This window comes from Athene cunicularia (genome assembly GCF_003259725.1).
Source record: "Athene cunicularia isolate RWA chromosome 3 unlocalized genomic scaffold, athCun1 chr3_part1, whole genome shotgun sequence".
Classification (NCBI taxonomy): domain Eukaryota; kingdom Metazoa; phylum Chordata; class Aves; order Strigiformes; family Strigidae; genus Athene; species Athene cunicularia.
The window spans coordinates 87210744-87223335 of record NW_020799097.1 but is presented as its reverse complement, the minus strand read 5'-3'; the positions used below and the strand labels follow the sequence as shown (position 1 = coordinate 87223335).

General features: G+C 36.4%; 1 protein-coding gene across 1 annotated transcript in view; it reads left to right on the top strand.

Moving 5' to 3' along the window:
* Positions 1–12592, top strand: part of AHCTF1 (AT-hook containing transcription factor 1) — a 56679-nt gene that overhangs the window by 24675 nt on the left and 19412 nt on the right. Inside the window, exons 16-29 of the mRNA XM_026844067.1 lie at positions 675–779; positions 1532–1625; positions 3105–3228; positions 3332–3388; positions 4572–4718; positions 5451–5638; positions 5817–5961; positions 6055–6186; positions 7374–7521; positions 7611–7761; positions 8300–8407; positions 8912–9107; positions 10363–10560; positions 11856–12288. Of these exons, the coding sequence (XP_026699868.1) occupies positions 675–779; positions 1532–1625; positions 3105–3228; positions 3332–3388; positions 4572–4718; positions 5451–5638; positions 5817–5961; positions 6055–6186; positions 7374–7521; positions 7611–7761; positions 8300–8407; positions 8912–9107; positions 10363–10560; positions 11856–12288 (2226 nt within the window). The remainder of the gene's footprint in view (positions 1–674; positions 780–1531; positions 1626–3104; positions 3229–3331; positions 3389–4571; positions 4719–5450; positions 5639–5816; positions 5962–6054; positions 6187–7373; positions 7522–7610; positions 7762–8299; positions 8408–8911; positions 9108–10362; positions 10561–11855; positions 12289–12592) is intronic.

Genomic DNA, 12592 nt, shown 5'->3' with positions numbered 1-12592 from the left:
TGATGTTTGAAAGACGGTCAGATTTAGCTGGGAGAAGGGGTTTAAATCTGCGAAGTTGGGACTACCACTTAATATGCAGTGAGTTCAGGGAAACAGTTTGCTGTGGCATGCATGCAAATGAATAGGGGAGGCAACATCCAGCAAGAAGCTATGCAAGCAGCTGGGTTGAAATTACAGCAACTGAATGTGGTAATGCTGAAAACTATTCTTTTTAATTCTTAGCAATTTATAACTGCATGCAGATACTGTACTGCAAATTGCTAAAAAATATCAAGTAAGCATAAACGAATAACTTGTAAGTTACTTGAGTTTCTATAGCTTCTTATGCTATCCGTTGTTATTGGCATATTGAGGGGGGAAAAAAGAATATCCCTTTGTTATGGTAAAATCTCTGTGACATGAAAATCAAATGTCTTATTCATGAGTGTATGTAATAGTTCAGGCTTTATTTTTTTATTTCAATCTTTAGTGAGTCTGGTTCTTTGTAGGGGTTGCTTTTTGTTCTGGTTGTGATTGTGGGATTTTTCTTCAAATAAGAAAGCGATACAGAGTGAAAAATGGAAAGACAAAATTTCTACTGGGTTATTTTTATACTTTCTATTTAGGATGATAAAGGGACTTTTGTCCAAATGAAAGGAATGGCATAACAAAAATAATCTTATGCCTTGTTTCAGGTTTTACAGACTTGACAAATAAGCAGGTGGTAACTAGCCTCATTTCTCTGTATGCACGAGTGGTCATCTGGTTTTGCCGATCCAGCCTCCTTCCAGAGGGTTTAGGTAAGCATAAACTCTAATACATTTGTAACAAGGAGACTCTCCAGTGAGGGATTCCTATGAACACATGCTTAGTGATGTTTTATGTAAATGTTTTTGTCAGTAACAAATCATGTTGATTCAGTGACAGCATGTGCTGAAGTTCTGGTGATGAAATGGAAATTTTACTCGTTTTTCACACACATAGTGTAGAATAATGCAAGCAGTTTATCCTGGCTGTTTTTCAGAAAGAGCAATAAGTCTCTGACTTCAAGGAGTTGCTTGTGTCTGCAGCTTGAAGTACTTGGGATTTTAAACACATTACTATTAAACAAGAAATACTGGAACACTTGTTTTTGCAGTAGAAGCATTACCTGCATATTTTGAACTTTTTATTTATGTCTTGAGACAAAAACACATCTTGGAAGTACTTCTTTATTTGGACAGAGTATAAATACTATTGCCAGCCTTAATTGTCTTACAAATGCTCACGTGACCTTTGAGAACTGGCTTTTTTTGTAGTGAGCTTCAGCTCACACTACATGTTCTGAACACTACATCAACTTGAAATGTCAGTTGAAGCAAGAAGGAATTCAGTTTTGTGTCTTACATCTCTTTTAGCAAAGGCAGAAACAGGATTGGCTTCTTTCAGAGTTGGAGGCTTGCTTTTGCTACTTGATGTTTAGCTTGTACAATCTTCTGTCATTTTAGTCAAAAATTGTAGTTTAAAAATGTGAAGTTACTTCTTTGACTTCCTTTTACTTTATTCCCTGTAGATGATGACATGCATTTGTCTAGACCTTTCTACAATTATCGCCTGATACAGAGCTACTATACTGGCCATCGGCAGAAACTTGAGCATTTATCAAGGTAAGCCTTACAGGAAAACTCTGGAACCCTTCCATTACAAATTCAGAAATGGAAGTGAATGGCTTTTATTTGCCATGCTTAATGCATTTGCTGACAGTACTCTTGACTTCAGTGATGCCTGTCTTCTGTTGAACACAGAGGTTACTTTCCTGTGTTACCATGTTTCCGTAGACCTCTGCTTAGTACCATTTGTTGGTACCCTCCTTTTTTTGTAGTGTACTTAATTAATTGGCTAATCTGTATAATTTGTTGCTACTGAAAAAGATCATGTGATGAGGATAGGATGAGTCATCTCCAGTTCAGCAAAGCATGGTGTTCACAGAACAATTGTTTTTCACACAGAGGAAAGCATGTTTTAAAAAAAATTTTTAAATCTCTTTTATTGGCTAATAATAGATTGTAATAATTGTATTCGCTTAAATCTCCTACTCAAGTACATTTGTGCAATTCCATAAGGTAGTCAGAGTTGCTGGCTCACTGAGCACTCTACTGGCTATTGGATAGAAGTCACTTCCTCATGTAAGCTCTCTTTCCTGGACTAGTTTACTAGCATATAGGTGATACACTTTGGATTAGATGACAATCTTTTTTTCTCTAGGAATTGTACTGAAAGCTAAATAAAGACCCAGAGAAGCTTAGGCTATGATACTGTGAACAAAATGCCACAAGATGAGTTAAGGTGGAAGCTGCAGCGTGTTAGGTATTGACCTTGAAGTTCATCTTACTTAGCTTACTTCTCAAGTAACTTACATACAGGCTCATGTGTTCCTTAGAAGCATACAACCTCTAGTGTGCTGCTTTTCCTTTTGTCATTGGGAAATTAAAGGGTGGCATCGCAGTCAGCAGAAGACTGTGATGGACTTTTGAGGAATGTAATTTTAAAAGGTTCAGCCATCTGTGATTGTATACTATGGGTATAGAAACAAAAATGCTGCTTTAAGATGATAGTAAAATTTGCCTGTATGCTCAGCTTCCTGAAAATAACTTTTTAGTAACGGAAGTGAGATGCTGAGAAAAAAATACGAACTTACCATTATGTTGTCTCACAGCTGTGTTTTGGAACACTCCAATTTGAGTCATTAGATTTGAGATAAAAAATAGTCCTGGTATTTTGATACTGTTAAGTTTCCTCTGTTAGTATGAGAGTGGTTATTTTTGGTGCTTGAAAAACTTTGTTTACACTTCCTTTTTACTACAAGTAATACAACAAAAAACCTGAAAACTAAAAGGTCACTGCGACTTTTAGGATTTCTATTTTGAACTCCCTTAATAATTCAGTATGATCTAATGAACATGTACATCTGACTAGGAAATCTTTCAGGTGTATTTCAAGTCATAATCATGCCTTTGTGTGTTTGTTACTTTCTTTTCTGTGGGATCTTTTTTTTTTGTTTTGTTTTGACTGGAGGAAATATGTTACACTGAGAGGCTGAAATTAGTGTTTTACTTTGTCCAAATCATTGCTACCTTTTGTTCCAGAGGAAAATGGGATTCTGACTGCTTGATGATTGATGGAATGGTTTCCCAGTTAGGAGACCAAGTTGAGAAGTTGTGGAGGAGAGATGAGGGAGGAACTGGGAAATATCCACCTGCTAGTTTACATGTGAGTGTTCACTGAAAACAACAAATGCAACAACACCACCACCCCCAAAACCCAATGATTTTTGAATGACAGCTTTTCATAAACTTAAAATTTCTCATTTCAGGCACTGCTGGATCTCTATTTGTTAGAAGGCATTGAAGAGAGCTACAAACATGCAATTGTATCCTTTCTAGTTATTTTTATTACACCTTCAGAGTATGCACATAGATGTTCTTAAATGTTTGTCACATATGTGTTTAATAACATTTTAAAATTTATGCTTCAAACACAATGCATATGAAAACATTTACTTTAGAATTAAGTTATAGACAAAAGCATTGGTTTTTTTCTTTGTACTGAAGATTTTTTTATGATTTCTTGTTTTTTAAATGGTTTTTGGCAAAGTCTTTTCTGATATGAGAAAACAGCTTTACTAAGAAATGGTAAAGATCAAAAGCCCCTTTAGTTTTTAAACGCAGTTTTTCATTTTTTAAAGCATCCATATCTGTAGCAAGTGGCTACATACTAGAGTGATGCACTAAAACGTGCCACTTGAGAGCAAAAGTATTTCTCAACAGTGGTTTTCCACTACCTGAGTTTTGCTGAAATCATTGATTTTGCAGGAGAGCGAACAGTGCTTGCTTTTGTTCTGTTGAAAGTGCAGGCACACAGCATAATAAAGAGAGAGAAGAGAAAAATCATGGGCACAAACTTAATTTTTAAGCTGCTGAAATATACAGAATTGCTTTTGTTGTTTGTTGCCTAACCTCAGAGTGCAGCCTAGAGAATAATGAGTTTAAAAATTGTTGTACCCCAGAGCTGTCTTACTAGAATGTGTCCCTAAAATCAGATCTCAGAAAGAGCAAATGGCAGTACCAATGCATCATCCGCATATGATTTCGAGTCCGGTTTTAATCATTCTGAGCTAAGTTGTATTGTAGGGACACCATAATTTACATTGTTTTGTATACTCTGGAAATGAGGAAAAACAACTGTAGAATTTGTTTGCTTTTTTTCTTTAAGTATTGAATGTTCATATCTTTTTAATGTTCAGCTGGTAGCTCCACTGACTAAAGAGGGAGCCTTAGTTTCTAACTGAAGTATTTAAATATCTAGACTTAACCTTTTTGAATGCCTTACAGAAATCAAAGAGTATTTCCTTCTGGCTGTTTATGCAGAATGCAGTTTTGTGGTTAGGACCCAGCATCTTTATGTTAGAAGAACTCAAAATGGCAAGACTAATACATTAGTATTTTCTTTTTCCTACCACTTTTAGATATTATTTCAGTATGTTTCTCTAGATGTAATGTGGTAACTTTCTGCTTTTACAAATCTATTAGCCTTAATTAGATGTTTGATATCAGACAATTTACTTGCTGCTAGATATCATACATTCCTTTCCAAATAAAACAGAAACTTCAATTGACTCCTTCCCAACTGCTTTTGCTATCCCTTGGGGTCTTGTCAAGCTTATTCAAGGTTTTTGGCTTATAGATCACAGCGATTATGAAGTAAGTATGTTACAGTTTAGTTAGACACATATTACAGTACCAAGCTGTTATCTGTAGAATGATTTTTTAAAAATCAGTGCTTCGCTAATAACAGGTGCTAAAACATTAGAAGCTTTTCTGTAATACTGCTAGAACATCTTCAACAAGAAACTGTGATTTGAAATTTTGTATCAATTACTTTGATAGGAAATTAATTAAAAGAAAGAAGAAACCAACTTTAATAATCTTGATATCTAAATTTTCAAAGCCACCCATTTAGGTTGTTTTCAGTAGACCAGTTGAGCGCTTTCTCAAAACCAGTGTTTCAGGTACTTTCAGTATAAAAACAATGGTTATAGCTGCAAGATTTGAGACAGAAGACTGCCAAAATGACTTTTCAATTTAATTCACGTTCTTTCTGATGCTGAAGGTTGTTAATATAAACCATTTGTCTGGGAGAATAACTTATTATTTAGTAATGTATGGATAAAAAGTGATGTTTATATATAGAGATTTGGTTAACCTGGAAAAGTGTGAATTACTCCTTTTAAAATACTTTGCTCTGTATGGCTGATTTTTTTTTTTCCTGCAAATACTTCAGAATTTTTATTTACATGTCCTGTATTGAGTATTTCATTAGTTAGTCATCTGAGTTTATTTAACACACATTCACCCTTACTTAACGCGCTTTTGAATATTTTTCTTGCATGTGTATGTATATATCTTAATACACCTGATCTGTGACTTCTACAGAATTCACTCGCCCTGCTCTTTCATCCAGCTACGATCAAAACTGTGTCATGGCAACATACGAGAATTATTCAGTCCCTCATGTGCCAAGGAGAACAGAGGCGAGCTCTCAGATACATACAGATGATGAAGACATCAATGTCAGACAGTAGTGAAGTGCGGCTTTTCCTCAATGTGTTGTTGTCCAATAGGTAAAGAAATATATCCCACCATTTTGGCATTCAAATATTGTGAAAGGTGGAGAAGAAAAAATACCAGTCACGATCCCCTAAATTTCCTTTAAACTTTGAAACCAATAATTTTTAGTTTTCCTTTTGTAATCTTTTTATTTATCCTATTAATAGTTTACATCTCAAAAATTAATTACAGATGTGTAGTGGAGGCTTGGGATCTGTTGCAGCAACATACCACTAAGTTAAACATAGAAGAACTGTTAAAACACATGTTTGAAATCTGTCAAGAGATGGGACTAATGGAAGATTTATTGAAGCTACCTTTCACAGACACTGAACAAGTAAGTGTAGACAAGAAAAAAAATAAATCATCCCTTTGAAAAGAGAAGAGGCAGAATCATAATAGATTTCTTGATATGTGTTATTTCTCATAGGAGTGTTTGGAGAAGTTTTTACAGACCAACGCTGGTGTTCAGAATCCTGAATTTCTTTTAGTCCATCATTTGCAGCGTGCCAACTATATCCCAGCACTACAGCTGAATCAGTCAATGAAGGTTAATCTTATGGTAAGCTTAGAAGTTCTGTCAAGCATGCAAGTTTCTGTGAGGTAACCAACCATTTTTGATAGTATTCTGCTTTGTTTTTTATACCATTCTTTGAAATAATAGGAATAAGTTTCCACACCTTAAGTTACAGCTGAACCTAAAAGTTTAACAAAATATTTCACTACTCCAAAGCTGCTCTGTGAAGGCATAGATTAAATGTTTACAGAGCATTGTTGACTCATCTTCAAATAGTTTGTTTGCATTCAAGGAATAAATACATACCTTTTCTGTCAGCCAGTCTTCTCATTCAGACACGTTATTCAGACACGTATGTTATGTATAGTGTAGATTACTCCAGGTTGTTGGTATCCCTCCTTTCTGTGGAATGGAGAGTGTGTTGTATGTCATCTCTCGTATCTGGCACATAACTTTCTTCTAGCTGAGAGCAGTCTGGATGCCAATTCACAGGTAAAATTTGCACAGTGGTTTCGTTTGGTTGTGTTTTTTAGTTTTATTTTCTCAAGTTATAGTGTGAGCTCTACAATTCCACAACTTCCATTTTCCCACTTTTATGACAATAATTCTTACCTAACTTCTGTTTCTCAAAAGAGCCAGACTAAATATTGTGCTATTGGAACTTCTGTTATGAATCTGTGGTTCATTTGCTGTTTTCTGGAACCATAGTTTTCCAGTGAATCAAACTTATAAGGTGGTCTTGGAAGTTTTAGGTCCTGCATTTGAAATCTTTCATCCAGCCAGAAGGTGTGTGTAGGTAGCTTTTTCTTACTCATTTTAATATTCACATCACTTTGTCCAACGTAATTTGCATTTGCCCTTTATATTCAGTTCTCTTGGACCTTGGTGTTTCAGGAAAAGCAAATGAAAGCCAGCTATTTTGTAAGCAAGCCATTTGAAAAATGCAGGTGGTGACAAGTGTATCGGAATAAGGTTCTGCAGTGTGCCAGAACTGTTTTAACTTAAAGTTGTAGGTTCTGTTACTATTCTAGTCTGCCTTCCACTTTGGTAGAATAACCAGGGGAAATTGGTGTGTGTTGATGGGTAGAACTTGCTGCTGTTCTGTGTAGTGTATGTATTCTACTATATATGTAGAGAAAGTTTATCCACTGTTTAGAAATAGCACAGATAGTTCTGTGCAATGAACTTGTTGTAATTAGTTAACTTCTTGCTTTATGCTTTTCATTTAACAGAATGATCCTGATCCTCGCTTGAGAGAGAGAGCAGTTGCCAGAAATTCTATATTAGACCAATATGGCAAGATCCTTCCTAGAGTTCAAAGGAAGCTGGCTGTAGAGAGAGCCAAGCCTTACCACTTGCCTTCGTCAGCCTTAAGAGAAGGTAATTTGGGGGGGGAGGGGTGTACAATGGGCAACTAACCCTCACTTCGATTACACAAGGCTGATATTTTCTCCCCTTTTGCTTTACAGTTGCAAGACCAAAGCCATTATCAACAGTAACAAAACAAGCTAATGCAGGAAATGTGCATACCAGAGCAACTTTCATCAGTAATGTGTTGTCCAAAATTGGAGAAGTATGGGCAGGAAACGATCAGAAAGCCAGTTTCTCACACTATGATAGGTAAACAACATTTTAACAAAGTTCAGTCTTGAGCTACATGTGGAGAGAGAGAAATCCATTTGAATTATATTGGTGTTTTGGAGGAAGGGTGCACCTGAATAAAGCTTTGGCTTTTTTTTGTACATATAGTATATAAGATTTAAGAATCAATCCATCATAAGGAATACTTGGGGAGAGAGAGAGAGATATTTTCTGTTGCAATAATCTTATTTATGGCAATACGTATACTTACATTATGGTAAATGTGTTCACAGGAATTGAAGATAGCTGAAACTAGAACTAGGATTACCATCAGTCTATTGGTGTACTGGTTTTGGTAGACTTGTGTGATCAAATAGTACTTTTTTACCCATTGCTGCCCAGTTTCTGCTTTCTTTCTGCCTTTTTTACATAAAATCAGGCAGAATTATGAAGAGTGGAAAAGAGGCTAGTAGTTGTCAGATCATTTTCTTGCAAGTGGTATGGTCAAATAAACGTGAATCCTAGTATTTGAACTTGAGGGGAATGAAAGTCAGTTGCATTTTCCTTGTCATTATAGTCCTAGAGTTACAGAACCATCCGTCGTACCTCGTCCTCTCCCTGATGCAGAGTTGCGCAGTGCATTTGTTGGGACACCAGTTACAAAATTTTCACAAAAGTATTCCAGGTATAGTAGACCTACAGAATGAATATTTCAAAAAGATGTCACTTCTCATATATATGTTTATGTATATGTATGTGTGTCTGTGTGTGTGTACTTTCTGTGTTTGCAAAAGGGTTCTGTTTGCATTTAGTTTTGTATCTGTTAAAGAAAAGGTCAACTTAGGGATGCAACTCAGTGGAGAATGTGAGTGATCCCAGCATTGAAATGCAGGTGAATTTTCTTCTGACATGAGAATTACATCCCTTGGGTAACTTAAAATTGGATTACTCTTGCCTCGGAGACAGTGATTTAGGAAATTAAATATGACATGTAAAGAAATAATTAAAAAAAAAGAATGCCTGCAACTTGCTCATGGGCCTGAGACATCACCCCAACAGTGAGGGTTCACCCCTATTTCTTGTTCATTTAATGTTTTTGTTATGTATCATCTCAGATTTCTTGAACAGAGCATAATTTTTTTTTCATTTATTTATTGATGTTCATATTTTAAATTGGATATCTCAACAGATTGCTGGATTTGGTGGTTCGTCCTGCCCCTTCATGTTCTGCAGCACAGGGTGGTAGCTGGCAGTCACCATGCAGAGCTTCTACTTCATTCATGGCATCCAGCCCACTGAAATTAAATATACATGGTTCCATCTCACAAAAGAATTCTTCAGGAGCATCTGAGATGGATTTACTACAGACTCCTCTTGTGGTTAAGGTTTGTATTTTGAGAAAACAGTAAGAACCAACCAAACCAAAAGCCTATAAACTTTGTTTAAAATGAAACCACCAAACTTTTAACACAAACACTGCTGCATGCAAATTGTGGCATATTTTCAGTATGCATGTGGTTATTGTATATGGAGTCCTTTTGGAAGCAGGATATTGGGAACAATCTTGAAGAGGGAAAGGTTAGTTCTACATTAATTGCAGTATGCACATTGTCCCATAGCTCTGTGAATTACACTTGTTCTTATTGCGTGGAATAAAGTAAGTTAAAATTGGACATTTCAATATACTTGATCCTTAACGATGCAATTTGTAGCTTAACCATCTTGTTATTTAAGTGCTCCATAGCTCTGTACAGTTTGACTTGCATACCTACCAGCAAGAAATGTATATGCTTCTGTTTCTTAATCCAGTTAAGTGAATAACAACTAAGTGATGTCAGTCTCTGTCAAATTCAGTGATGGCTTTTTGCAGTAGTTCTACTTATTGTTGGTGTTAAGCTGTATTTCCATTCGTTCGTTGCCATCAAACTCTTATGAGGAAATAGTAACATTTGACCTGTCTTGCTGGTGCTGGTCTTTTTGCTTTTGATTACCTGAACAAAGTAGTTGTGATCTCTCTGAATTATAACCTTTTTCTTCTTATTAAATATCATCCCTTTCATTAAGCTAGTTTCATTATCCTCCTTTTGAACCCTTTTGGTACTGTAAATTCTTTTGTGAGCTGAGGGAAGAAGATCTGAATGCTTCTAGACAAAGATGTGTGGGTATTTTTACAGCAGTGTCACTTAATATAGTCTAGCACGTGGATTGATTAATTAGTGAAAAAATAAGATCTTGTTGCTTTGCTGATTGCCATTTCGCATGGCATTGTGTTCAGTCTCTGTATCTGGGGTAACATTTGAAGTTGCATGTCTTTAGAAGAGCAGTGTAGAAATTGCAAAAAATACTAGGAGAGAAGAACATTGCAAACAACAAGATCCTTGTTTGATCAGGAAATTAATTTGAAAAATAAGGTACTATGTTGGCATTGGGAGGAGAAAAAGCCAAAAGAAACAGTAAGTATGGGGGGTTGTATCATTAATATTTTTATACCTCTGGAAAAAGAGCAGTGCAGAGGCTAAACTTTGTCCTCTCTGCTGGTGCAACTTCAGTTGTAGTTTAAACTAATGTTCTTGACAATTGAAGTCTTCCGTTTTGAAATTTTAACTGGTTTTAAATTACATTTTTTATTTCTTTTTGTAGAGAGCTAAATTTTTAGCCACATCTGCTTCTGGTTTTCCTGGGTTTACTCCTCAGTCTATTCTCAGATCCAGCCTTCGCACCACACCCCTAGCAACTCCCTCCGCATCTCCAGGACGATCAGTTACTCCTCCTCTACGAGCAAAGGAACCTAGAATATCTTTCAGGGAAGAGAACTCAACTGCAAAATGGACTGTTGGGGTAAGCTGGGCCATAGTTAATGATTTTTATAGTGAAAGACGCTATAGACTGTGTTTGGTTTAGAATTTTTTTAAAGTTTGCCAAAACTCCTTATATTGGGAATTGGAATTGCAAACCACAATGGCAGATTTGAATTTGGTCAAAAAAAAGGTATGTTAGACTTTCCATAATGTCACCTGCCTGCAGGAACATACTCAAAATACATGTTGATACCAGATCATGACAGTTTTACTCCAGCGTTGTTAGGAGCTGTGATTGTTCCAGATCACTAGTTCAGCTTTCCGCTGTATCTCTTCAAATGGTGGTATGGCAGGAAGGTAAGGAATACAGATTGGGCCAGCTGTTTGGGTTTGTCAAGCTTCGTGAATTAAACATCTTTGAAAGCAATGGAAGTCATGAGCTTCATTTGCTTTTGGTCTCTTTTTGCAAGGCTGGGTTTACTTAAATTATGATAAAAATAGACTCCTGATGAAGCAAGCTGTACTGTTGTCTGTTGTCTAGCCCTAAAGTTGTTGGGTTTGCTTCTTGCCTTGTACCAGTGGTAGCATTCATATAGATGTCAAAAGAAGTCAGTCCACATGCAAGTTGCCCCCCTTTTCTACTCCTTTTGTTCTGTCAGTTGGATTCCCTGGCTAAGCTTGTCATGCTGTTGCTGAAGGAACATACCAAAATCAGAGGCAGAAGAGGATCTACGTGTATGAGCTCTCCGTGCACATGCTAACAAATTGTCAGAATCTGGTTTTGCTACACCTCTTATTGCCTGTTATAAAGAGCTACTTAAGTGTAATAAGAGGCACTCTCTCTTACATGAAATTCTTACTAATAGTGCTGTGTGGCCAGATTAATTTACTTGTTCCATGCTGTAGACATAGTGTATAGTGAAATATTTTAGTAGTGCATGCAGGTTGACGAGGCAAGCATAAAAAAAGACAAATCTTCAGTTATGATTTTAGGTGGGCAAAGCTCCCTGTTGAAAACATGGTAGTGAACCCAATGAACAGTCTTGAGATGACTGTATAAGCAAGCACATACAAGATTCGCTTCATCTTAATTCTCCAAGGTTGTGGAAACTCAGTAAGCAGTCAGAAGTGCGATTAATTTTTACACTTGACTTTAAAAGCTAAGGTAGTGCTAGAATAAGAACTCATTTTGTAGCACCTTGCTTAAGTTGGCACTTGTAAAACTTATAAATATTGATATATATTTGGGGTTGGGGTTTATTTTCTTTCTTTGACAGAAAGCCATATGCATGTTGTTTATTGCGATTTTTAATATTTTTTTTTTTAAAAAAAAAGAAGGTAACAGAAGATGATAAAGCACTGTTTGGAGCTTCCTCGGAGCATCATCATGGAGTGGTGGAGGATGCTTGGTCTGAAAGTAGAGATAAAGCAACTCTGTTTACTCTGAGCAATCCTGAGGAGGATCGTGCTGAAATGGAAGAGTCTTCAGAAAGCGTACCTGGAGATGGGGTGGAGAAAATGGATGTCAGCAAAGAAAATAGCAACTTCTCTGCCGGGTCAGACCAAACTACTTTGGAGTATCATGATGCAAAATCACCTGGTGATTTTGAAGATGATGTCATCTTTATAGCTGTTAAACCAGCTAATTCTTCCACTGAAGAAACTGACGATCTTCAAGAATCGGAGAAGGAAGAAGACAGGGAAGTGGTTGAAGATAAACCTTTCCAGATGGAACAATCAAATCCATCAGAACTAAGAAAAGAAGCTGGTGTGTTTCATCCTATGATTACCTAAGTTTCTGAGTTTTTTCCAAATATTTTTATAAGGTTAAATTACTGATGAGTGCAACAGTTAACAGTGAGTGCTCACAAGTGTCCTAGGCACTTCCTTGTCCTAGGCTTTTAAAATTGCCACTGTTTTGAGTCCTTTTTTGGGTATCCTGGATGTTATGAATGTGTAGCACTTTTGACTGGTATTTCTTGTGTGTCATTGCAGCTGAGAGGCTGCAGTGACTTGTGGGAGTTTTGAGCAGGATATGAGTGGAAAACTGAGGCTTCTAGTTATGTTTCAGG